Here is a 25,704-nt window from a genome sequence, read left to right as displayed (position 1 = left end):
GGGAACCTCAGCACTGTTCTACACTGGTGGCAGCTGCCTTCAAAGTGTGATTACAGCCATACGATTAAATGGCCAATATCTTTATGTACCAGCAGTGTAACAGTATCACAGGTCAGGTAAAGCCTCAGCTTATAGCCACTGGAATTCAGTATCAAACTATGAAAACATATTTTACATTTAGTTTCTGAACTATCAAGCTTTCCCCCCTTTTTCCTGTTTGTGCATTAACAGTACAACATTGAATGCTTCCAGATTTCAATGATTTGAAAGTCTATGGAGAAGTTCATTCTGAAACCAGCTGGTGTAGTACAAGACAGAAGAGGTATGCAAGTATATCCATCTTTCTGAAACAACTCGACACTCTCCATTTTCCCGATTTACCAGTTTTACATGAAGTTTGAGAATTTAAACAACCAGGAAATTCAATAAGAATAGCAATGTTAACTGGGACTTATTGCATACACGTTTTGAATAGCTGAAAGTTAAATGAAGTCTTTAGCTGTATTGCTAATTTTTTTTCAGAAAAAAAAAAAATCTGTGCATCTGTCTCTGTCCATAAGTCCATTTGTTCAAGAACTCTTAAATAGCTTATCAATAAACTACGCAAATACAACTTAGATCGTACTACAATAAGGTGGGTGCATAACTGGCTGGATAACTATTCTCCAGAATAATAACTATTAGAGTAGTTATTAACAGCTCACAATCCTGCTAAAAAGGCACAACAAGTGGGGTTTCACAGGGTCTGTTCTGGGACTGATTCTGTTCAGTATCTTCATCAACGACTTAGATATTGACAGAGTATGCTTATTAAGTTTGCAGATGATACAAAGCTGGGAAGGGTTGCAACTTCTTTAGAAGACAGGGTCATAATTCAAAATGATCTGGATAAATGGGAGAAATGGTCTGAGGTGAATAGGATGAAGTTTAATAAGGACAAATGCGAAGTACTCCACTTAGGAAGGAACAATCCATGTCACACATACAGAATCGGAAGCAACTGTTTAAGAAAGAGTACTGCAGAAAGGGATCTAGGGGTCATAGCGGACATTATGCCAAATGTGAATCAACAGTGTGACGCTGCAAAAAAACCCAAACATGATTCTGGGATGCATTAACAAGAGAGTTGTGAGAAAAACATGAGAAGTCATTCTTCTGCTCTACTCTGCACTGATTAAGCCTCAATTGGAGTATTGTGTCCAGTTCTGGGCACCACATTTCAAGAAAGATGAAGAAATTGGAGAAGGTGCAGAAAAGAGCAACAAGAATGATTAAAGGTCTAAAGAACAATGACATATGAAGGAAGTCTGAATGAACCGGGGTTGATTAGTTTGGAAAGTAGAGGACAGAGGGGACATGATAGTGGTTTTCAGGTATCTAAAAGGGTGTCACAAAGAGGAGGGAGAAAAATTGTTCTCTTGGCCTCTGATGATAGGACAAGAAGCAATGGGCTTAAACTGCAGCAAGGGAGGTTGGACATTAGGAAAAAGTTCCTAACTGTCAGGGTGGTTAAACACTGGAATAAATTGCCTATGGAGGTTGTGGAATTTCCATCTCTGGAGATATTAAGAGCAGGTTAGATAGTACTGGCTCCTGTCGGGAGGGCAGGGGACTGGACTTGATGACCTCTCAAGGTCCCTTCCAGTTGTAGTGTTCTATGAAAGCTAGAACCACCAAATTTGGTATGCAACTTCTGCTTATCATAACTAAAGCAAGGTCAGGCTTTGGTTGTGCCAGGACAATGGGAGGATCATGAAATGTGATTGTGAGTATAACTCTCCCTGCTATCACACCCCTCCCTTTGTTTGATGTGACACAAATGACCACAGGGGGGCAAGCAAGTAGCCCAGCCCTGGGGAACAGTCCCTTCCAAGCTACCCCATGGAGCAGCTGTTGGGTGTCCTGCATGTCGTCCCCCCCCAAATGCTGGGTAAGTCTTCTAGTGTTTACATAAATGTAAATTTAAAGTTAGGAATGTGATTTTTTAAAGATAAGCTTACGTAACCTATTGAGCATTTAACTAAATAGGACTGGACAGCACAGGTCTTCCCTGACAACGGCTGGAGCTTTCAGTGGTCATCTTACTTTGATAAATAAGGTATGGTTTTATTTAAGTTGATGTAATCAGATAACAGTATAAAAACAGATTGTTCAAATAAACTACAGGCAAAGAACAGAATTTCATGAAAAAGGCTTTTTAGTTCAAATAGTTACTGGCAGCAATAAAACTCAAATTTACTATTGGTAGAATTAAGGAAAGACTTTTCAATGTAGTCATTAGATGAGTCAGGCTTAGTCTTGCTCCTAATGACACCAGTGTCAAAACTTCCATCAACTTCAGGTAGCACAATGCTCTCCACCTAAGAAGCAGGCAGAAGCTCTTGGCATATATTACTGAAAGTAGATATTTCTGCCATCTTTCAAAAATTAATTCACATTGTTTGTGATGATGATTTATAGGATACGATTCTGTCATAGAGGTCATGGATTCCATGACTTTCCAGGACCTTCATGTGATCTTCCACAGCAGCCGGCCTTCTCCAAGGCTGCCAGAGCAGTGATATGGCTAGAGCAACTGCCAGAGATCAGCTCATTACGTCTTTTAGTAAAAGTCAGGAACAGTTTTCTGTGAACTCTCTTCTTTTTTATTGCCATGACCTGTCCCTAACTTATTAAAAAGTACCTGATGCAGAATCTTAACCTTAGTGATTATCTAATAGAAAATGTCATTTGACGGAGATGTAAATGAAACTGTTTTGTCGGATAAGAGACATGTGATGAGTGTCTATCCTTGCAACTGAATATGAAAGGGTGGATTGCGTACAGTATTTCAAGGTGGTGACCTTCAATGTATTTCACTGGTGTTGCAGAAAAGAACAAACTTAGCTGGAGACTGTGTGTCTATTGCCATCTACTGGCTCAACTTGATCAAAAATATTCATAGGACAGTCCCAAGGAAATAGTTAATTTTCTTGCCTCAATTTGCTCACTGAAGTGCACCTCCACCCAAATCTTTAAATTAGGATATCTTAAAATGGTTTGATAAACTTACAGTTTCCTAAAACATTAAGGAAGTAACTTTAGATGTATACTGTTGAATATTTGGGTTTTTCCCCCCCACTTTACACACTGGTAAAGATGGAAGAATGCACAGTGTTCAACCATGATAAATGATTCACAAAAATTACTAGCAAGTGCTAATTTTCCTCCACCAGATGACTAATTCCTCCAAGAAAGGTGACTATACCCATCTTAAAATGACATTTTTCAATATTTATGTCAATACAGTTACAGGAATCTCCCCAAGAAAAGCATTCTTTAAAGGTGGGAGGAGCAATATATGAAGCCTGTTTGTCAGACAGTAGCTCATCCTTTTTTGGAATTTAACCTGGGGACTTGGAGGGATGTTAAGGATATCCGGAGTAACAACACCCCACAACAAATGTTGTACCTTTGACTTTGCAACAGTGGAACTTCTGTTTGCCCCCACTTTGAAAAATATGAAAGTTGAGAGGTGGATAAGCAACTGGTTAAAGGGGAGACTACAGCGGGTTATATTGAAAGGTGAACTATCAGGTTGGAGGAAGGTTACTAGCGGAGTTCCTCAGGGATCTGTTTTGGGGCCAATTTTATTTAATCTTTTTATCGCTGACCTTGGCACCAAATGTGGAAGTGTCCTGATAAAATTTGTGGATGACACAAAGTTGGGAGCTATTGCCAATTCAGAAAAGGATTGGGATATCATACAGGAATATCTGGATGATCTTGTAAATTGGAGTGATAGCAATAGGATGAAATTTAATAGTGAGAAGTGTAAGGTTATGCATTTAGGGATTAATAACAATAATTTTAGTTATAAGCTGGGGACACATCAGTTGGAAGTAACGGAGGAGGACAAGGACCTTGGAATCCTGGTTGATTATAGGATGACTATGAGCCGCCATTGTGATATGGCCGTGAAAAAGGTTAATACGGTCTTGGGATATATTAGGCGAGATATTTCCAGTAGAGATAAGGAGGTGTTATTGCCATTATACAAAGCATTGGTGAGGCCCCATTTGGAATACTGTGTGCAGTTCTGGTCTCCCATATTTAAGAAGGATGAATTCAAACTGGAACAGGTACAAAGAAGGGCCACTAGGATGATCCGAGGAATGGAAAACCTGTCTTATGAAAGGAGACTTAAGGAGCTTGGCTTGTTTACCTTAACCAAAAGAAGGCTGAGGGGGGACACGATTGAACTCTTTAAATATATTAGAGGGATAAATACCAGGGAGGGAGAGGAATTATTTAAGCTTAATACCAGTGTGGACACAAGAACAAATGGATATAAGCTGGCTAGTAGGAAGTTTAGACTTGAGATTAGACGAAGGTTTCTAACCATTAGAGGAGTGAAGTTCTGGAACGGCCTTCCAAGGGAAGTAGTGGGGACAAAAGATCTATCTGGTTTCAAGATTAAACTAGATGGGTTTATGAAGGGGATGGTTTGATGAGATAACATGATCTTGGTAACTAATTGACCATTCATTATCAGTGGAAAATAGGTCATTAGAGGGATGATAGGAGTTACTATAGAGAACTTTCTGGGTGTCTGGCTGGTGAGTCTTGCCCACGTGCTCAGGGTTTAGCTGATCACCATATTTGGGGTCGGGAAGGAATTTTCCTCCAGGGTAAATTGGCAGAGACCCTGGAGGTTTTTCGCCTTCCTCTGTAGCATGGGGTACAGATCACTGCTGGAGGATTCTCTGCATCTTGGGGTCTTCAAACTATTTGAAGGCTTCAATGTCTAAGATATAGGTAAGAGGATTATTCTAGGAGGGGGTGAGTGAGATTCTGTGGCCTGTACTGTGCAGGGGGTCAGACTGGATGATCATAGTGGTCCCTTCTGACCTTGGAGTCTATGGAAAAAAAAATCCTGGGGGGGGGCAGGGGGGGGGAGAAGAGGGAAATCAGATGTTTGTTTTCTGTGCGGACAGGGAGACTGATTCTATTCTGAGGCTTGGTCTCCACTTCAGCAATGCCTTGTCAGAAGTATGAGAAAAGACATATCCTTGACAAATATAATCATGCCAAGAAAAATCCCAGTGTAGGTGTAGCTATTCTGACTGAAGAGCACCTTTGCCTCCATTAACTCCTCGCTTAACATTGTAGTTATTTTCCTGAAACATGCCCCTTTAAGTGAAACATGCCCATTTAAGTGAAACAATATTATGTGAATCCAATTTCCCCACGTAAAGGGAGGGTGAGGTTCCAGGGAAATGTTTTCAGCAGACAAGACAGTATATACATATAAAATATCAAGTTTTAAACTAACAGTTTAATACTATACACAACAATGATAATGGTAAAGTTTGACTAAAGTGGAGGAATATTTCCCAGGGAATGTCTTGCTACTGAATGATGAACTAGCACTTGACTGAGCCCTCAAGGGTTAACATGTTGTTATTAATGTACAAAATAGCTCTATCTTCTAACTCTACAAAATAGCATGGAGCAAGGCAGAAGGGAGTGGCAGTGGCTACCTGTAACACATCTCTGCCGAAAATGAACAGGATGATAAACCCACCCTATCCCACTGGAGCGTACCACTCTCTCCTCCAGCCAGTGCATACACAGCTGCACAGTGTCCACGAAAGATCATGATCCCATCTACATGTTTTGTTAGTCTCTAAGGTGCTACTAGACTATTCATTGTTTTTTAAGGGGTGTGTGTATGAGAAATACCCACAAATTATGTGTGTGTGTGTGTGTGTGTGAGAGAGAGAGGCAGACAGATACTCATTGCCCCTTTAAGGACACTGACCCAACTTCAAGTACACTGCTCTTTTAAGTACAGTAGAGCATGAAGTTCAGACTCAGGACTCTGTATCTGTGATATCCTGCTTTGTGGAGATGGGGTACAAAGTGGGGGGCTCAACTGGTGGCAGAAGGGGCATCAGCACTCTTTCCCCCACTTCATACAGCAAGCAGAGGCTCCTAGGAACAGCACTGCAGCTGCTCAATCTCCAGGTAATTTAGGGGAGCTGATGAGATGGTGCCAGCACACCAGCATTCCAAACCCCCACAAGTATGGGCTGATTCCAGAGAATCCTGCAAGCAGTGAAGAAGGTAGGCAGCCAAATGACATAAGGACATGTTGTGCAACTTTAAATGCACACACACTTTAATAGATAAGCAACATAATGTTAACTAGGATAACATTAAGTGAAGAGTTGTTGTACATAGTTAACATCATTTAGAATCTTCAGAGGGGTAGCTGAGTTAGTCTGTAACTAGAAAAGCTTAAAGAACCTTAAAAACTAACAAAACATGTAGATAGTATCATGAGCTTTCGTGGGTACAACCCACTTCCTCAGATGACTGAAGTATTAAAAGTCCAGATCCAAGAATAAATAAGGGGAGAAGGGGAGGGGAACCGGAAGAGATGGGAAAAAAAACCCAGTGACTAAATTGTTCAAGTAGTTACAAGAGGTTAAAAGAACAATTAGCACCTCCATTGTTTGGTTGGTTTATTAAGTCATTAGGATGTGGAAGGTAGTGTGGGACCAGCCTATCTCTGTTCATTATTTGGAGTGGCAGTTTTCTTACACCAGCAGAAAAACTCCATTAATGTAAGTTGTTTACACAAGAGGGCAATGCCAACAGTCTCTGTAGTCTAGACACAGCCTAAGTCTATCTTTTCTTGATCCTACAAAGCCTGGGAGTACTGACAAGAAAAACAAAAAAGTCTCTAGACAACTTGTAATTGCTCTAGGAGTACTTCAATCTGTAGAAAACTAGTCTTGATGCATGGTGGATTTTCAGTAAGATCATTAGTGCTTCATTTATTCTCTTTTCATAGCCCCTTGAGAAGGGTGAAGTGTCACCAATGAAATTCATGGCTTGTAGCCATTTTAATAATGATGGTGAGAAATACCCACATATGTGTACTATTTATATACTTACTGTACATTCCTAGGTTTGGACCAGGTCATGCTTTGCGTCTCTTTCAATCCCAGACGCAGGCCGTTCAGTGCACCGAATGCAGCCCCTAGTGAATTATAATATTAGCAGTTACTTTATAAGTCATCCAGGCCCTAGGTTCCCCACCCATGTTATAAAGAATGAAGTAAATAGATACATTTATTCCTCATCTTGCAAGTCTACAGACAAGAATTAGGTAGCTATTGCATAATATAAATACATACTAGGAATGCGAGTGGTCGACTGATAAACATAGGCTTATCCATCAGTCAAGATGACTCCTCACATTTCTCCCTTCACCTTGCTGCCTTTGTACCAGTGCTCTATCAGAGGCAGAGGGTGGAGGCGAGGGAGGAGAGGCAGGAGCCAGCACTGGGGGGAGCAGGGGAGGCAAGGGAAGCCAGCTTAAAATCTGGTTCCCCCCCAACACTGTCTCTGCGGAGCCACCTGCTCCCTCGGGGTAGGGGAGACTGCTGCTTCAGCAGCCACAGCACAGGCTACTGCCACAAAGAGGCCCCTGGCTGCAGGCAGAGGCTGCTTCAGCAGCAGCCCCTATCCACAGGGGTCTCAACTCTCTGCTGGGACCCCACGCAGACAGGGGATGTTGGACCCAGCGCAAGCCGGGACTGAGCAAGCCCAGCTCAGTCCCAGCTTGTGCACAGTCAGGAACTATCCCTGCTGCAGATCTGCAATTTAAATGTAGTAAGAGGCAGGCTGGCTCCTACTACATTTCAACTGCAGAGCTGCAGTGAGAATGGTCCCAGACCCAGCACAAGCCGGAACTGAGCATCTTCCCTGTGGCTTAGGGGCCATTCCAGCCCAGTGAGCTGGAAAAGTCCCCCAGACTTCCCACATTTAATGAGTTAACCACTTAAAACTTAACTTTTACCTGGTTAACTAATTAAATAGGATTTTATGTCTCTAGAGGAAGGGTAAGGCTTTGGAGTGTTTCTGAGGAGGGTAGGTATGGGGGCAGGCTCTGTTCACTCCGGCAGAGCAGAATGCAGCTGCTTGCCTGCTTAGTTAATTGTAGCCTTTTGTCTTCATGAATTCTCCATGAATATGAAACAGGTGTACAAACTTTAAGGCTTCTTTATATGGCCAGTGTGCTGTACAGGAGTATTATTGTAAAGGGCTTATAAATGCTTATGGTACTTTAGTGATTTAGAACTCTAATTTTTGGACTGAAAGAACATCCTATCAAAATGTGATCAATGAACTGTTTGCTTTCTGGAGATGATCAGCAGTCAATATAAAATTGAGAGCTTGAGGCCCCAGCCCATGCTTGCTTTTGTCTATGATGTAACGCTAAGCATATGGCTGCATGTATCTCTTGACTTATAACTAGAAATAAAGGATCAACGGTAGCTATGTTACTATCAGAGAGAAGAGGTTTGGGGATTTCCTCCAAAGCTCTCCAACCGCATTCTCCATCCATGGTACTGTAGTTTAATAAATTGCCAAAATAACTGAATTCAGGTGTGATTATTTTAAGAATCAAATGCAGACTTTTAAAATATTGTACATAGAATCTGTAATTTTTTGGTGCAGAATTCCCTCAGGAGTAACATACATCCTGCAGGGAAATACTATAGAACAACATCTCTTCTGTTTGATTGAGAGTCTCATGTACTTGGAATGTAATACAGTAACAGTCTCATATTAATAATACCACCACATACCTGTCATACAACATCCTCCTATGGTAAAAAAGGCCAACTCAAATCTGCCCCGAGTTTTGTTAGCTCCTGTAGGTAAGATAAACTCATCTGTATCCTGAAACAGAAATTTTTAAAGTGTTTTGTACATTTGTACTTTCCAAGGAGGCATGATTTCAGACATCTCAAATTTTATCTGACTTAACCATACTAAGGTTTAAATAAAATCAGAACACTTTCACCTAAGTGTTGCTGAACACCTCAGAGAGGAAAAAAAATCAAATCAGTAATACTCTAATTTTCTATACCTCTCATAATGTTACAGCAGAGGTGGGTAAAAACAAGCCTCGGGGCTGGATCCGGCCCACCAAGGATTTCTCTCCAGCTCGCCCCGCTGATTAGCAGAGGTGCGTACTTACAGCCAGCTATGTGCGTCCAGCTGCCCCTCCGCCCCCTTGCTCCATCCTGAAGCAGAGCTGCTCCCAGGATTCTCCTGCTGGCTGTGCACAGCAAAGGCCAAGGGGTGGAGGGAAGAGGGGACTGCTGAAGTCAGGGTGTCCTCTTTCCTCTGTACCCCATTTCTGCAGAGCAGAGGTCAGAGAGAGACACAGAGCTGTTCCAATCTGAAGCATGGATGGTAAGTGACTCAGAGCCTCTCTTAAGAGGCAGTGCACTGTTCATTCTCTCTCTCCACCCTCCACCCAGCCCTGCCACCACCACCATTTCTGCAGAGCAGGGAAGGGGGAGAAACAACAGAGCAGACCAGCTTTCTCTGCCTTAGAGAAAGAGTGTGGCTTCTCCGACTAACCCAGAAACAGCCAGCATACACACTGTGTCACTGTCACACACACCCAGTCCATGCCACACTATCTCTGTGCAACACACAGTCACTGTCACACATACATTACCACATACTCTGTCCCACTCCCGAGGAGCCCCCTGACACACCACACTGCTACCTGTCGCCCTGTGCTGCTGAAACACTCTAAATGCAGAGCCACAACAGGGGTAGGTTCCAGACCCAGCGCAAGCCAGGACTGAGCCAGGTTGCCCAGATCCTAATACATTTTGGATGCAGAGCTGCAGCAGGGGTAGGTCTCGGACTTGGTGCAAGCCAGGACTCATCCAGGCTGCTGGCCAGCCTGCTAAAAAACTTACTGGCTTGGGGGAAGAAATGCATGTAGTCTATAGCATGCATTAATCAATCAACTACACTATTACATCCCTAAAGCTTATTGATTAATCTTAATGACTACACATATTTCCCCATCACCCCCTTGCTGTCTCTATATCAGAGGCTGCAAAAGCAGGAGCTGGTGCTGGGGGGAGCTGGCTTAAAAGCCCCAGGGACTGTGCAAGCAGCAGCAGATGCAGCTGACCCTGCAAATTGCTTAAGAAACAGTTCCTGGGCCAGTGGAAGCAGCTGCAGCTTGGTGTCTCCTGGCAGCGGATCCTGGGCAGCCAGAACAGCTGCTAGTTTTCCAGGGCTCCTCAGTTCCATCTCCTCCCCAGGATTCAATCAAGGTTATTTCTGTTGTAAGTCATGGACAAGTCACTGGCAAGTTTTCCTCTGCGGTGCATGGATATATAGCTGCTTAAGCCCCACACAGGGGCCCAGGGTTGCCATGTATGGAACTCTCTGCTGTGGCCAGAAGAGTGCGCCTCTCCGCCAGCACAGAGCTGCCACGGCCAGGAGGGACGTGTGCTTCTTCAGCTCCAGCAAGGCCAGATTGAAAAAGGGGTTTGAGGGGCTGGTAGCAGGAGTCAGCTCTATGTGCTGCTGTTCCTCCCCACTCTCCTGGCTGGAGCTGCATTGCTGCAAATGCCAGGAAGCTCTATCCCTCTGCTGCTCACACCTGGAGGCTCCACCCCTGCAGCTCCCATTGTCTAGGAATCATGGCCAAAGGGAGCTGTGGGCAACAGTGCCTGCAGGTGAGTGCAGAACAGCATGGACCCACCTGTTTCCCCACTACTACCAAACAGGAGCTGTCCCAGGTAAGTGCCCCACACCCCAATCTTCTGCTCTGAGCCCACTCCTGCACTCCAAACCCTTTAGCCCAGCCTGGAGCCCATTCTTGCAATCCAAACACTGCAGTACACCCCAAAGCCCTCATCCCCTAATAATCTATACAAACTTTAAGTTTCCAAATTACTTCAATTTGTTACTGCTAATATGAGAGAGAAATCAGACTTCCGTACTTTAGGAAAAGCAGTTTTGCACAAGGGAGACAATGCACATTTGAGATAACTGAGTTAAAAAAAAAATCAAGACAAACATGCTTCTTACCGGTATTAAATATCTGGGATCCACATTTAAATAAGGAGACAAAGGGCTCATTCCAGTTACTGAAAGATGAAAGAAAAAGAACACTTTATTACTGAAATCAGCATGAGCAATATCTCCAAACATTGAGTCAGAAGGGGTTATGGAAAGAAGGTAGTGAGAATTTTGAGAAATTTTAAAATTCATTATATAGCTTATTAAAAAACTGTCAAGATAACTTCCATTACATAAACATTTCTAAGCAATAAGATATTTCAAGTCAGAGCGGAGACAAATAGTATGATGAAGAGATTGGTTGTTGGGAAACCTGGGATCCATTCTCTACTAGGCCACTGACATACTGTGTGACCTTAAAGTCACTTAACTTCTACTGCCATTTCCCCATCTGTGAAATGGGATAAGTTGATCTATAAAGTTAGATTACTGTCATCTATGAACTGAGAGTTCTAAAAGTTCTATGAATTATACTGAGGTTCCAAAGTTACAAAATGCTTTTATACTTATTTCAGGCTACAGGCAGGCCTCAATAAGAGGATACTCATTTCTTCCCCCCAATCAAACTTTAGACTCCCTATGACCATAGTACCTGTCAAGTACCATTAACTCTCAAATCCATCCAACTATATATGAAGCCTAGCACGCATCGGCTCAAACGGAAGTTTTTCTGACTCTAAGCAGCAAGGCCCCCTTCTCTGCTCAGCAGTACTCACAGCGAGGATGTGAACACTTTCATGTTTCTGTGCTAACAGCAGCCGGTCTGAATAAATCCTGGCCAACACGCGGGCCCCAAGCTACGGCAAGTGGAAACACTAAGAGCCAAAGCAGCCCCGCGGGACCTTTACCCTGGGCCTCGCGCCCTGAATCAGCGCTCTGGCTGGCGACAGACACGTCGCATCTTCACCCGCCTACCCGGGCACCGGCTCGTCGCGACCGCACAAGGCTCGGCTCCGGAGGACGGGACCCCCGCCACGCTCGGGGCCGACCCCGGGCTCCCCTGCCATGACACTCGCCAGGGCTCGAGGGGGGAGCGCCCCCTGCCGCGGCTCTGACCTGGGCCTGCGCCCCCGACAGGGCCCTGGGCGGGGCGCACGGGAACCCCGCGGCGGGAAGGGCAGGAGGCGGGCGCGGCGGATACTCACACGGCACCCCGGCCAGGTCCGCGTGGGAGTAGCCCGGGCCCCCGACTCCCCCCGCCCCGAACAGGCCGCCGAGGCCGGAGCCCCTCGAGTTGCCGCCGCCCTCCATGCGCCGCTGGGACAGGGCCTGCCGGGACCGAGCCAGCCGACAGCGAGCACCCGCCCCGCGGCCGTAAAGCGGCTCCTCAGCACCGCAACTTTCGCGCCCCCTCTTCCGCTTTACGACGCCCCGAGCCAAGCTGCTTTCCGGCCCGAGGGGGGGCGGTGCCGCTGTTGCTATGGGGAGCGGGGGAGACATTTTGAGGTGTGTGGCTGCAGCCCCTGCCCCCACGTTGGCCTGAGTCCAGCCCTGCCTGGGTCGCTGCCCCCGCCGCCCCGCGAGGCTCAGGTGCGGGCGAGCCGCGGAGGATGCGGCAGGGACGGGGCCTTGCCTCGCCTCCCTGCTGAGCCCAGCCCCGCGGCTGTGGGGGTGCGTGGGGGGTCTCCTAAGCATGAGCGCAGGGGCTGAGTGTGACACCCCCAGGAAGAGAGTCCGGGTGGGACCCCCCGCCCCTCGCAGCGGCGGCCGCGGCTCGGAGGAGGAGCAGCCGCTTTCCTCGGGCAGAAAGGGGCCGCCACCGTCGCCGCCTCCTTCCCCGCCCCCCCGGGAGCCAGGGCCCAGGAGCGGCGGGAGCAGCCGGAGCTTGGCAGTCACGGTGGGGAACAAAGGTTGGTGCCACCCGCCTCCCTCGCCTGGTGCGTGGCGGGGGAGCCTTTTCCTCTCCCGCCCTACGGCACCCGCCCCTGCCACTCAGCGCACGAGCACACGGGTGTTGCTCAGCTCCGGATTGTTTTGTTCGCTTTCGTGTACTTTAAATGGGCCACATGGCGCCTTCGCCCACTCCTCTGAGCTCTTCTCTATCTTGCCTGCACAGACAGTTAATTCCCCCACTTTTCCAGGGAGATAACCCGCTAATGCTTTTTACACTGTAGCCTAAGTTCTGTCAGCTGTATATGGAGAGCATCCCTTCACATAGCTAGAACACTGGCTACTTTTCAGATCTTTCAAGTGCTGCCTCGCTGCATGATGACTTTAGCGGAGAGAAATGCTTAAGTTAAATTCAAAAGGATGTACCCGATTCAGTAGTCGAAAGTTTCTCATGTTCATCCATTGGAGTTACAGGAAGTAATGACTGTCAGACTTAAAGATTTTAAAATGTCAAGTATGAGGTGGTCAGTTTGCCTGAGGGAAGGAAAAGGGACTCCTGAAAGCTGCAGTATCCATTTCTGTTCATGCCTGTTGTAGCTATGCATCATACCATGTGATGTTCCTCTTTCATTTTTCTATACAAACTCATTGTATTGCTACAGTCCAAGTGGTGTGTAAAATATGTAGCCCAGTGATTGGTGACCTAGGATAGTGACTGGGCTGCATGAGTGGCCCTTCTTCATCTCAGTGCATTGCAAAATTGTCATAAATAAGATTCTCTTGGGATGGGGTCATTTTGCTAACAGTGTTCACTTCCCTGGAATTTGTGGGGTGTGCTGATTGAACTGTAGCAGTGATTTGATTGGATGCACAACTCTCAGTAAAGATGGTAAGAGGTGGGTAATTTGCTAATTGTGTAGTCAATAGAATTTTTATCAACTACACAATTAGTCGATAATGGAAGAAGCACTCAGTCCTGGTTTGTGCCAGGTCCGGGACCTACTCCTGATGTGGCTCTGCATTTTAAATGTAGTGAGAGCCTTGCCCGGTTCAGTCCTCACTCCCTCTACATTTTTAAATATAGGAGAGGGGGGGGCAGCCTCTGTCCACAGTGGACCGCAGGCCTAGCCAGAGCAGCTATTATCTGTGGCAGGCTCAGACTAGGCCTGCTGTTGACAAGGGCGCTCCAACTAGTTAGTGAGCCCCACCCCCTGCCTATCCCTTTTAGTTTAACTGGTCAACCAATTAAAAGAGATTTGACATCCCTAATGGATGTAACTTAACCTAGATATAAGTCTCATGTCCGCCTGGTGTCTCCATTCATTAGTCAAAATTACCAATGCAATTGGCAGAGATAAAAACGCTAACTTGTCCAGTGGCCAGTAAACAACTTTCCATAGGAAGCGGGAGGAAGGGGAACTAAGCTGTCAACTTTTGCAAAATATTTCTTTAAAAAAAAAAGTCCTTATGTTAATGAGTACTTCCCAAGTGTTTACTGAATGTAAATTGATACAGTGTTGATTTCCTCAGTCTGAAGATGTTTGTGAGCCTCTGCTTTTGCTCAAAACTTGCCAAGCTGTAGCAACTGCATGGAATTAACAAGACTTCCATCACTTTCTGCAATTTAGGTCCTTTTTAGGCAGCTTTGAAACCAACAAGAATTGTGTCAGTTTTATGTTACTGCCACTACTGCAGTTACAAACATTGGACTTACTAATATCCCCACCTACAAACAAAGGTCATCTGCGGTCTCAGACAGGGATGTCCTTAGGATTTATGGGGTCCTACGCAGTACTATTAAACTGGTGTCCCTATGCCCAATGGCAGCTCTGAAGTGGGGGGAGGATGACACATTTTTTAGAGATGTGGGTTTATAATCTTCAGCAGCACACTAATGAAATATTTTTATAGCAAATTTTAAACTAACCTCCTGTAGAGTAGACTAACATAATAAATTAAGAAATGGACAGTTAAATACCTGGAGTTGGCAAATGTTTGTTAAATGGCTTCATTACCACTCGAATAGCTCTTTCACAGGTTCAGTGTTCTGCTAATAGGTGTGATAAACAGACTTTAAGACCCAGTGGTGCCTCAAATTTTCAGATGCCCTAAATGGCTGCATATCCTGCCTGTGGGTAAGGACAGCGCAGCCTTGGTCTCAGAGAAGCAGGCAAGCACAAGTGGTGGCAAGCAGCATAAGTGCTGGCCAGAGGGCTCCAGAGGAGCAAGGAGTGGTCTCTTGGCTGTGTGGAGCAGTGCTTTGAAGGGGAAACCACTGTTTCTCTCCAGCTACCCCTTCTCTGGAGTCCTCCAATCCACACTACCCTCCTAGTGAGCAGAGGCTGAGTGCAGCCCACAGGGGGCATGGAATGGGAATAGCAAGAGAACCTAGTACTGATCCCATAGGGGAGTGGTCAGAGGTATGCCCACAAGTCCCCTTCAGAAGCTCCACCTATGTCCTCCTCCTCTAATTAATGTGGTACTTGAGGAAAGACATGTTTAAAGGTTAAGTAAAAAACTCTCAGTATTTCAGCTACATTATGGGGTAAATAGGATTTTATTGTCTAGCCTAGGAAACTAACTGCTTTATGGGAAAATGCATTCTGAGTTCCAAACAACCGACTTAGAAACTTTTGGAACACAGCCTCTTTGTAAATTGGGGACTTCCTGTATTAAACCAATGAGTAGCAGCCCAAGCAGTCATTCAGAGTTGTTCATGAAGGAGGAGGACGACTCCTAAATGGGAAGCCATTGCAGTAATAGGAGTTGGTGGTTGTAGTGGTGCATAAATTAAATCTTCTCTTGGTCAATTTTAATACCTTAATTTTTACAAGGCCCATGTTTCATTACACACTGTGCACAAATTGGCTTTATCGGCCAGGTACTACATATGGTCTGTTATGATACTACAATTGAATGAAGAGTAAGGAAAGTTCTGCTTAGTGAGGTTGTTGAGGATTTTGTTCCACCCCTCCTTACCTTCTTCCCCTTCCATATGCACTCTGCAAGTTCAATTGCTAGAATGAGTCTGGTTTTGTTCACTATTTGCGGATATATGTGCAGAATGTAGACTGTGTCAGCACAGCCCCATATAGTAGAAGCAGCTTGCACTGACTAAAAAGGATTTCCTGGTTGCCTAGGCCTCCCTTAGCACTGTTAGTTATGTTGTTAGAAATTCCTCTCTCTCTATAGCTACTATATAATTTTCTAGGCCAAAGCTATATGGTTTTTTTTCCCCACCCTTGACCAACAGCTATGCTATTGTAATTTCAAGTGTAGCCCCAACCTAGCCACTGATCAATACAGTTTTATTTGGAGCAGTGGCAGCAGTAGAAAAGCAAGATTGACTATCTTCATTTTGCCATGTAAAGACCACAGTAAGCCTTTTCCGCTTACTAAAGGAGTATGTTGATACCAATAGCTAAAGATAAAAAGAAGAATCTAATTTTCAGGTTTGAGAAGTGAATACATCAAGAGCAGCAGAATTGGTAAGGTAATTTTCCAACCCATTCCATTAGGTCCAGCCGATTACTCAGTAGCCAATGCACTTGCTATGCTGTGCAGATTATCCTGTGGTGGAGAGGAAGGGGAAGAAACCTGTGATGATATCCAAAAAGCAAGCTTGAAGTTGACAAGGGCTATAAGAGTTTATTGGAGATGTTAAATCTACATGTGATATAATATTACCTCATTAGTCAGGATAATATCTGACACAATTATAGTAATGAAAACTTAATTTAGATATTTTACATGTGGCTAATATAAAATGTAAATGTCATATTTTTGGCAATATTGCAATGTGTGTTGTAATATTTGTGCTATGGTTTTTCAGTTTACAAACAAAGGACAATTACATCTTGGATGGAGAATAAAGGACCCAAGACTACAGACTTAAAGAGGTAAAAGTGTATTATAAACTACCTGAAAGATTTTTTTTTTTAAATGGAACAATTAATGTAATTATCTCTACAGTGGATTTTAGTCCAAAGGTTTATTGTTGCTTGCTTATGCAATCATTTTAGTTTGGAATAGAAATAGGACTATTTGAGAGATGTTTCTGCTTTCATTTTGGTGTAATATTAATAAGTCAAAGATCTGGAGGTAATCTTGTTTTCAGAAAATATTTTTGCTGTACCCACAGTTTGTAGGATCATATTCAGTTCTGATGTAAGGTGGTCGCATCTCCTTTGATTGTGACTGAGTTGTATCTGTTCCCACCTGGGTTTACTTTGGAGCAGGGACAGGCAAGATCTGGCCCACCAAGCCTTTGAATCCGGCCTCCTGCCCGCCCCACTGGACCCTCAGGCAGAGAGCAGCACCACACTGCCTATTTGCCTCTGTGTGCCACCTCCAGCGGGCAGGTTTCACATGCTGTCTCTGCCCCCAACACAATCTCTCAGCCCCCATTGGCCGGAAATGGAGTGAGAAGCCAGCTGCTTGGGCTGCAGCAGGCAGGGAGCTTGCCTAAGGGTCCTTCTGGGCTATTGACCGTGAGATGCCTCAGTAAGTACCTAATGGCCTGAGCCTGACTTTGGCACTCCAACCCCTACTGCACCCTAATGACCTGCTGCAGGTCACCAGCCCTTCCTGCTCTAGGTCACCACCCAAACCTGCTGCACCTCCCCTCCCCCAGGTCACACCTCCCTCCCAGACTCTGTACCCACTCCCCCCTGGCCAGAATCTTCTCCTGCATCTATACTGTATCCCTGACCTTGAACCCCAAATCCTGGCTTCACGTCATCACCCAAACCCTCTGTACCCACCTTCCCTCCTGCCCCAGGTGATAAATCCCTTCCAGACCTGTACCCCCTCCAATACTCCTATCCCAGGCCAAACTCCTCTCCTGCGCGCATACCTCCTCCTCCAGGACCCTGAATCTAGTCCCCTGCCCCAGATCTGTCATATCCCTTCACCCAATCTCCCATTCAGACCCCAGTCCCCAACTCTAAGCTCCTTTTTGCACCTAATCTCCTTCCCAGAACCCACAGCTCCTCATTGAAAAGTGCGGCCCTTGACCACTTACTAAAATCTGGGAATGGATCCACTCATCAAAAATTATTGTCCACCCTTCATTTGAAGCATGTTCTCTTTGCTGAGTATTAATGGTCAATCTTGCATTCATAAGTTGGTGTAACAGTATCGCTGTTACAGTAGTGTCAAATAAAGGTAAACTTGATGTGCCATCTTCATCCTTCTGCTGATACAAGCTATTAACAATACTACCCAATACATAACTGAACCCATGTAGGTTTAATTTATGTGGTGTCTGGTATAAAGTAATATCCGGCAATATCTTCTCAACAGAAAGTAGTAACTTTTCCATTCTGATCATTATGTCAATAGATTTATCTTTCACAGTTATAAAATAATTGTGACAGTCATGGTGATAAAATAACCAACAAAATCAAGGAAATTCTGTTCAAGTGACTGATTAAGTGGTGCTCTTTATTCATGGATATTACAGGGCCTCAGATGGCTGTGTAATTTCTTGCACCATATGTAGTGAAATACGTGACACAAAAAGGTGATTTAAGGATGGAATGAGAGTCTATTACAAATTCCCTTTCTAGCTGTGGCTCTTACGTAAGGTCTTTAAAGGGACATGGTGAACTTGAAACTTAAAAAATGTGAAAGTTGTGAATGGTACATATGCCTACTCCATAGACCCCCCCCCAATTTTTATGTCTTTTAATCAGATGTCACCTCCTCCCCTTCATCCCTGTGTTCTGACTCCTGCTATTGTAAAGGCTTGCACAAAGAGGGAAAATTGAGTTTCTGCAAGCAGTTCTACGCAGGTAGAATTCTGTACCCACATGGAGTAGCTTGCAGAATGGGGTTCTGACGTTCTCTGCAATAAAACCTGTGACATTTGCTTTCACATGTACAAAACCAAAAAGTTTTTTTTTCGAATGCTTGCTCATATCAATTCCAATTACAGCCACTCCCCAAGTTGCGAACGGTCGAGTTATGACCGTTCACACTTACGACCAAAGCTCCCATGGAGCGGTCGTAAAGACGGTCCCCGAGTTACGAACACAACCCGCACTTACAAACAGCGTGGTTGCGTGTAACTCAGTGGGGTCTGAGTTATGAACAGATCGAGTTACGGCCAAGTGTTTGGTCCATAACTCGTTTGTAACTCAGAGAGAGGCTGTAGAGGTGTATGGTAGGGATGTTAAATATCAGTTAATTGAATAGTTGTATAACCTCAGGAATTCTTATTGGTTAGTTGACTATTCTACAGTCCCAGGGGGCAGGACTGGCAGCCAGTGTGGTCTGCCTCCACTCCTGAGGAGCCCCCTGCCACTCCGCGCTGCAGCTTCTGTATCAGAGGCAGCAGTGCAGTCTGGCAGGCTGGAGCTGGTCCGCGAAGGAAGCCAGTTTAAAAAACAGCTCCTGTCATGGGCCAGCTGCCTGTTGCCCTTTGTTGCTGCCTCTGATAAAGAGGCAGCAGTGTGGGGTGGCAGCAGTCCCTGTCTGGGGGCGGTCTGAAGTCCTGGATCTAGTGCAAGCTGGAACTGAGTCGGCCTGCCTGCCCACCTAGCTCCTAATACACTTTAAATGCAGAGCCGCAATGGTAAGTCCTGGACATAGCATGAGCCAGGTCTGAGCCGTGCTGCCTGCTCACCCAGCTCCTAACACACATTAAATGCAGAGCCACAGCGGGGATAGGTCCTGAACCTATCACAAGCCAGGACTGAGCCAGGCTGCTGGCCAGCCTGCTAAAAATATTTCCTGGCAAGCTGGGAGAGGGAAATGGGTGTAGTCTATAGAATTAACCTATAAGCTTTTGCTTATTGGTTAATCGACTATACTATTAAATCCCTAGTGTGTGTGCCACATGCATGGCTGTCAGAAGGTTTTACCCTAGTGCAGGGGTGGCCAATAACTTTTTGCCAGGGGCCACATTTGAAATTCTTGAAGTGTCTCCAGGCCACATTGGAAAGGGCATGGCATCAAGTGGAAGGGATGGGGCCAGTATACTTCCCTGCTTCCCCACCCACAGACCATGATGCGTCTTGGGGTGCAGGAGCATGTGAACTTTATGCCGCCCCTCCCCCAGAGGTTCCCCCTAGGTGCCCATGCCCCTGGTGGTGGGAGGAGACTTTGTGCTTGCCCCCTTCTGCTCTCAGGCCAATCAGGGCTTGGGGGTGGGGGAGTGTGCAAAATCTTCCCTTGCCCTGTCAGGAGCGCTTCTAAGCCCTGTGCGCTCCTTGCAGGGTGGAGGAAACTTCACACACTCCCCCCAACCCAAGGTCTGATTGGCCTGGAGGCAGGGGAGCGCCATGAAGTCTCCTTCTGCCCTGCCAGGAGCATGTGGTGCTTCTGAGCACTGCATGTTCCTGTCAGGGCAGAGGAAACTTTGTGCTTCCCCCTGCCCTCAGGCCCTATTGGCCTGGGGGCGGGGGAGCGGTAGGACCTCCATGGGTTGGATTCGGCCTGCGGAGGCCCTTTTGCCCACCCCCATCCTAGTGCCTACCTGTTGGGTATCCTGTGGAGTCACCTGCAGTGGCGCTAGTGCAAAACTATATATGACCGTGCCAAGTTGACTGCTCCTCAGTTCCTTCTTACCGCCGGTGATGCTTGTTGAAATTGTGGCCCACTTGCCCCAGTGTCCTTAGTGTATTGAGCTCTCTTTCTGTTTATTTAAAGCCAGGACTACCTTAGAACTGGAAAGTCAGCTTATGGTACGCATCTCCAGCTATGCAAAATACATAGCTGGAGTCAGCTTACCTTAAGCCAAGCTTGGTGCTGTCTCCACTGTGGCAAGCCGATGGTGGGCTCCCCCACAGGGTTGGAGTAGCCGCCATCTGTGGCGGACCAGGGCACCCCAGAGGCAGGGGCTGCTCCAGTGTCCACAGGAGCTGCTGGAGTCCCACCAGTTAACCTTCACATCCCTAGTATCTGCCTCTCCCCCCAGCTTAGTGTCATCCACTGAGGGTGCAATCCATCCCACTATCCAGATCTTTAATGAAGATATTGAACAAAATCATTCCCAGGACTGACTCTTTCCATACCCATCCCTCATCTCCTCCGTCTGAGTAGATGGCTAAAAGGAACCGAGGGGCAGATGGGTCAGCATCATCATAAGTAGAGCACCGCAACGGCTCCACTCCAGGGGGCTCCATAGCGGACCCGATGGGGTAGGCGCTGGAATAAAATTTGCCAAAATGTTGCACACACTTAATTAGAATAGATATGAACAACACAACTCAAAGATCAACAATTATAAAATGTGAGTAAGCGTTTTTTCCCCACTAGTCTCTTTTAGCTATAGTCAGCACAGGTGTTACTTACAGCAATAGTATATTAAAAATTAGATAGGTCTTTTTTTTAAAAAAAGTTGACAGTGTCATTTTAATATTTTAAGTTACCATTTTTTGAGAAGTAAACTCTAATATCAGAAATATCAATGAGTAGAGAAACTGATCTAAGTATATTGATTAATGGAGATGAATGTAAATATTGTAAGGTGAAAGCCACCAAACTATTTTCTTATTTTAGTTATAGCTAGTGTTCTTGTAGTTTCTGTGCTTTCAGTGTCAGGTCTTGAGTAGTAGCCCATTTATCCTATTAATTTGCATTTTTCAGTTCGTAGTACACAACAAGTAATCAGTTTATTCATCCATAGTATCCTTTAAGATAGGAGCTAGCAAAATATGGCTTGCAAGCTGTATCCAGCCTGCCAAGACTCTGGATTGGGTCCATTGCCCAGCGGGAGCTTTGGGAAGGCTCCAGGCCTGGCCTGCTCCCACATACTGCTCAAAGCAGCAGGCTGCAAGGCTTGAGCACTGCCACAAGCCAGGGAATGGTGGGGAAAGGCTTTGTGTGCTGCCCTGTCCCCAGCACAGTCTCACAGTTTGGAAACCAGCCAGTGGGAGCTGTCTGTTTGAGGGTAGGCAGCACACAAATTACAACCCCGCCTCACCCCCCGCTCAGAGCAGCACATGGACCCTGCAGCTGGCCACTTTGAGCAGCATTCGGGGGTGTGGTAAGTAGGGAGCCTGCCTGAGGGATCTGCTGGGCTGCTGGCCAGGAGCTGCCTAGGTAAGTGCCTCCTGGCCATAGCTTGCCTCTGGCACCCCAGCCCTTCCCTCCTTCTAGTCCTCAGTTCCTTTCTCCCCTCTCCTGCAGCCCTGTCTCATGTAACCCAAACCCTCTGTACACTGCTCCTTCACCTATTCCCTCTCCCAGACCTGGCATCCCAATCCCCTACCCTAGGTCACAACCCAAATCACTGCACCCCCTCCTGCACCAGTTCAGAATCCACTTTGAGACCCTGCATCCCCCTTGTACACCCTTCCTCCAGGTCAGAATCCTCTCTTGTACCCCTACTGCTACCCCTTCTCCAACCCCACACTCCCTCCTGCACCCCAGTCACCTACCCTGAGTGCCTTTCTGTACCTAACCTCCTTCCCAGACCCTGTACCGTCTCTATTAATGTCATCGAACAGTGCATGTGGCCTTTGACCACTTACTAAATTTTTGAAGTGGGCCCGCCATCAAAAATTGTTGCCCACACTTGCTCTAAGAATAGCAGAATGTTTTCACTTATTGAGGGGGCTGTTTTATATTTTATAGAGGTTTACAGATGAGCAGATGTAGACACACAAAAGTGAATTGACTTTCCCAAAGCTGCCTGGGTGCATGTTGATAAACTAGATCTTTTGATTTACAGGCCTGTTACTTAACCAGTAGATCATACCTTTGTACACGTTTAGTGTAACATTTAGTCTAGAATTTACCTGAAGAACTTTCAACTGTAAAATAATAACAGATTTAATAAATATCACTTTTCATTAAACTTCAGAGTGGTTCAGACCACTGTATCAAGAATCGTACATAAATGTATAAACTGGATATATGTTGAATAGGATATATATAAAATGGGTAGAGCCCTGCAGATCTGTGGGTATCTGTATCCATATATTTGAATATCAACAGCTCATTTTTGCAGATACAAATTTTGTATTTAGTACCCTACAAATTTGCGGATATCCACTTTTTAGTGGTGGTTATCCACATGTTATTTTTGTGGATACGGATACAAATTTTGTATCTACGCATGGGTCTAGAAATTGGTGAGATAGCAATTGGATTTTTATGTCCGGTTCTAGTGTCCACATGTATATGTAGAAAAATTGCAGAGTGATCAGAGAAAAGCTACAAAAACTATTTGAAGTCTGGGAAACATGGCTTAAATTGAACTAGTTAAATAATAGTGTATTTAGATTAGCTCATTTCTAAACCTTGTTTGTGATAATCATGGCCTCAGATTACCTATACTGAGGGAAAAGAAATCTCATTTAGAAGGGTCTTTAAGATGGCAGAAAAGGCACAACAAGATTCAGTGGCTAGAAAGCGAAGGCAGAAAAATTTAATTAAAAATAAGATATGACATTTTACCTGAGAGTGTCATCAACCAGCGGAACAGATGACTGAGAGAAGTAACTAATTTATCTCACTTGTAGCCTTTAAAGGGAGACATGTTATCTTTCTAAAAGATGTACTTTGGTTTGCCTAAACTTAAAACACAACAAATAGAAGGTTACTGGGCTTGATATAAGCTGCTTGATATAATACTGCTGGTGTTGTTGGGGTGAAATTCGATGACCTGTTTTACATCATTGTAGTAGTCCCTCTAGCCTTTAAATCTACAAACAAGAATTTTATTTGGCAAGAATCAGTTAAACCTAGCTTTTTAAATTTTTCTTCCACAGTTTGCAGAATAAAACTAATAATACGGGGGCAGATCTCAAGATGACTTCTGTTAAAAAGGATAACTTGTGTGAACATGATGTTAAAAAGCTAGAGAGTATTTGTCCACAAAGCTATCCAAGAATATCTGTGGAAACGAATACAAACCATGTAAATCTGCCTCAGAGTGGCAGCCTGTGTAAACGGGAAGCAGAGGGACCACGTAGAGATCATCCATCAGCCACAGAGCCTGTTAAAGGGATCCGTACTGGAGATCAATTTAAAAATGCCAACACTGATCAAATGCACAAAACTGGCAAGCAGGTTCCCAGAGGTAGTGAACAAAATAGTGAGATTTGGGCTCACAGGAAATTATCATCAGGCAGGTCTGTGAAGATGGTAAATACAAAATCTACATCAAAAGACAATGAAACAGAAGAAAAAGTGACTTCATGTAATCCACAACAGCTAAAGAGCTGCAGTCCTGTAGTTGGCGTGACTAGTGAACAGGATGTGGTGGATATAGTTCCAGAAAGCCCACTTTCAGATGCTTGTGGTGATGCCTGTATATCTGATATTGGAGGTCCAGGAAAACTGAATAAATATCAAAGTAATTCAGGAGAGTCACATGCTTTTGAGAAAGAAAGTGAACCTGAGTCACCAATGGATGTGGATAATTCCAAATATATCTGCCAGGGCACAGAGGCTGATGAAGAAACAATTCAATTTTTTGATGAGCAAGAGGATGTTGACACATCAAAAGCTGCAAGCAAATCTTCCAGGTTTCAGCTGGGGAATGCTGAACTGGAGATGAGAGGATCACCATTTTCCTCCAAATGTTGTGAAGGTGCTCGATATAACCTCCATTTTGAGGGGACAGATGACTCTGTGAAAGAGGATGAATTATATACAAAGTCATCTGAGATCTTTCCTGCTCTTTCATCAGATTGCAAAAGTGCAAAACAGTGTGGGAAAAAGGACTCTAAAATTACTTCCCATTTCATGAGGATACCCAGAACAGAAGAAAAAAGGTAAACTTCATTTGTCCTCTTCCTTCTTTCCCTCTTAAATATATTTGTCTTCAGTAATAGCACAATAAATGTTTGTCTTGTAAGCATTTTCCCAAATGCTACATAAAAGTGGAGAAACCATTCTTTAAAAACAGCAGATGAGTTAAGTGTTTATTTATATAACTTTTTTTCAAGGTTACAAAATAACTGCTTGTTTTGTGCCATTTCTGTACCACCAAATAAATATTAATGTCAGGAATTAATACTGACCTTCAAATGCCAGAGTAATATGAAGTACTTCTCAGTGTATCTTGTAAAAGAAATTGGATAGAATAATTGTCTTTTAATACATGGAAACAAACAATGGCATAGGACAGCTTTGACAAAGAATTGCTTTATTACCCGTTGTTTAGTAACTGTAATAGCAGGGTCCTTCTAAAATAAAGAGGTAAATATTTTCTTGTGATATATCTTGGCAGACTAGTACTGTGAATTGTGGAATGACTTCTGAATGTTAATTTTTTTCCTCAAACATTAGTATGATCATAGGACCAAATTAAATTCCTATTGAAGTCAGTACAGTTATAGCAAGGATTAATTTGGCCTACTTTTTTATGGCATAATCTAAAACAATTTTTAGTAGCTTTTTAAAAGATCATGTGGACCAATTTGTAAATACACTAATAATCTATTTTTTGAGGTGTCTTGGTAAAGAATTTAAGCCACTGATCAAGATGATTTCCTTCAAACTTCAATTTTTTCCTTTCTCAGTGATAATATTAAACAATGCTAGACTTTTGTATGTGTATTTTTCTAATGCAAAGAAGGCGGAAGCTACAAAATTCAGTCAGAATACAGTTTGTGGGAGTTGGGTTTGTTTTCCCCTAGTGCTTACATTATTTAGTTAAAAATAAACAAGCCTGACTTAGTTTTGCTCAAACTTCCCAAAATAGTGACTTTTGAGTTGAGTCCAAGAAAATTTCAGCCCAGAAAACTTTGGGAAATATATAAATACAGGTGGTTCCCGAGTTGCGAACAGTGGATTTACGACCGTTCGCAGTTACAACCGAAGCTGTTGTAAATGGCGGACCCCAAGTTACGAACGTGATCTGCGCTTACAAACAGCGCGGTCGCGTGTAACTCTGTGGGGTCTGACTTATGAACAAACCGAGTTACGACCAGTTGCTTGGTCCATAACCGGTTCGTAAGTCCGAGAGAGGCTGTAAATGGGAAACTGGTGAGGATGACCCTTGCTATTATTTTTGTT

The 25,704-nt window shown here is 44.6% G+C and overlaps 2 protein-coding genes across 5 annotated transcripts in view; one reads left to right on the top strand and one right to left on the bottom strand.

Annotated features, from left to right (window-relative positions):
- Positions 1-12,339, bottom strand: part of LOC102450673 (mitochondrial import inner membrane translocase subunit Tim23) — a 29,455-nt gene extending 17,116 nt beyond the window's left edge. The window contains exons 1-4 of the mRNA XM_006112397.5: positions 12,045-12,339; positions 10,909-10,967; positions 8,646-8,739; positions 6,946-7,030 (exon numbers count right to left, since the gene is read on the bottom strand). Of these exons, the coding sequence (XP_006112459.2) occupies positions 6,946-7,030; positions 8,646-8,739; positions 10,909-10,967; positions 12,045-12,339 (533 nt within the window). The remainder of the gene's footprint in view (positions 1-6,945; positions 7,031-8,645; positions 8,740-10,908; positions 10,968-12,044) is intronic.
- PARG (poly(ADP-ribose) glycohydrolase) overlaps positions 12,212-25,704 on the top strand; it is a 140,095-nt gene continuing 126,602 nt past the window's right edge. For 3 of the 4 annotated variants that reach the window (XM_014578622.4, XM_006112396.5, XM_075934810.2), the window contains exons 1-3: positions 12,533-12,749; positions 16,562-16,628; positions 23,451-24,458. In XM_014578622.4, coding sequence (XP_014434108.3) covers positions 12,533-12,749; positions 16,562-16,628; positions 23,451-24,458 — 1,292 coding nt within the window. Of the gene's footprint in view, positions 12,346-12,532; positions 12,750-16,561; positions 16,629-23,450; positions 24,459-25,704 lie in introns of those variants that run through there. The other variant, XM_025189658.3, reaches the window with a different exon arrangement.

The sequence above is a fragment of the Pelodiscus sinensis genome, chromosome 8, assembly GCF_052426305.1.
Source record: "Pelodiscus sinensis isolate ZL-2025 chromosome 8, ASM5242630v1, whole genome shotgun sequence".
In the NCBI taxonomy this organism is placed as follows: Eukaryota; Metazoa; Chordata; order Testudines; family Trionychidae; genus Pelodiscus; species Pelodiscus sinensis.
The sequence above is the reverse complement of the archived record's forward strand: the minus strand, read 5'-3'. Positions and strand labels throughout refer to the sequence as shown.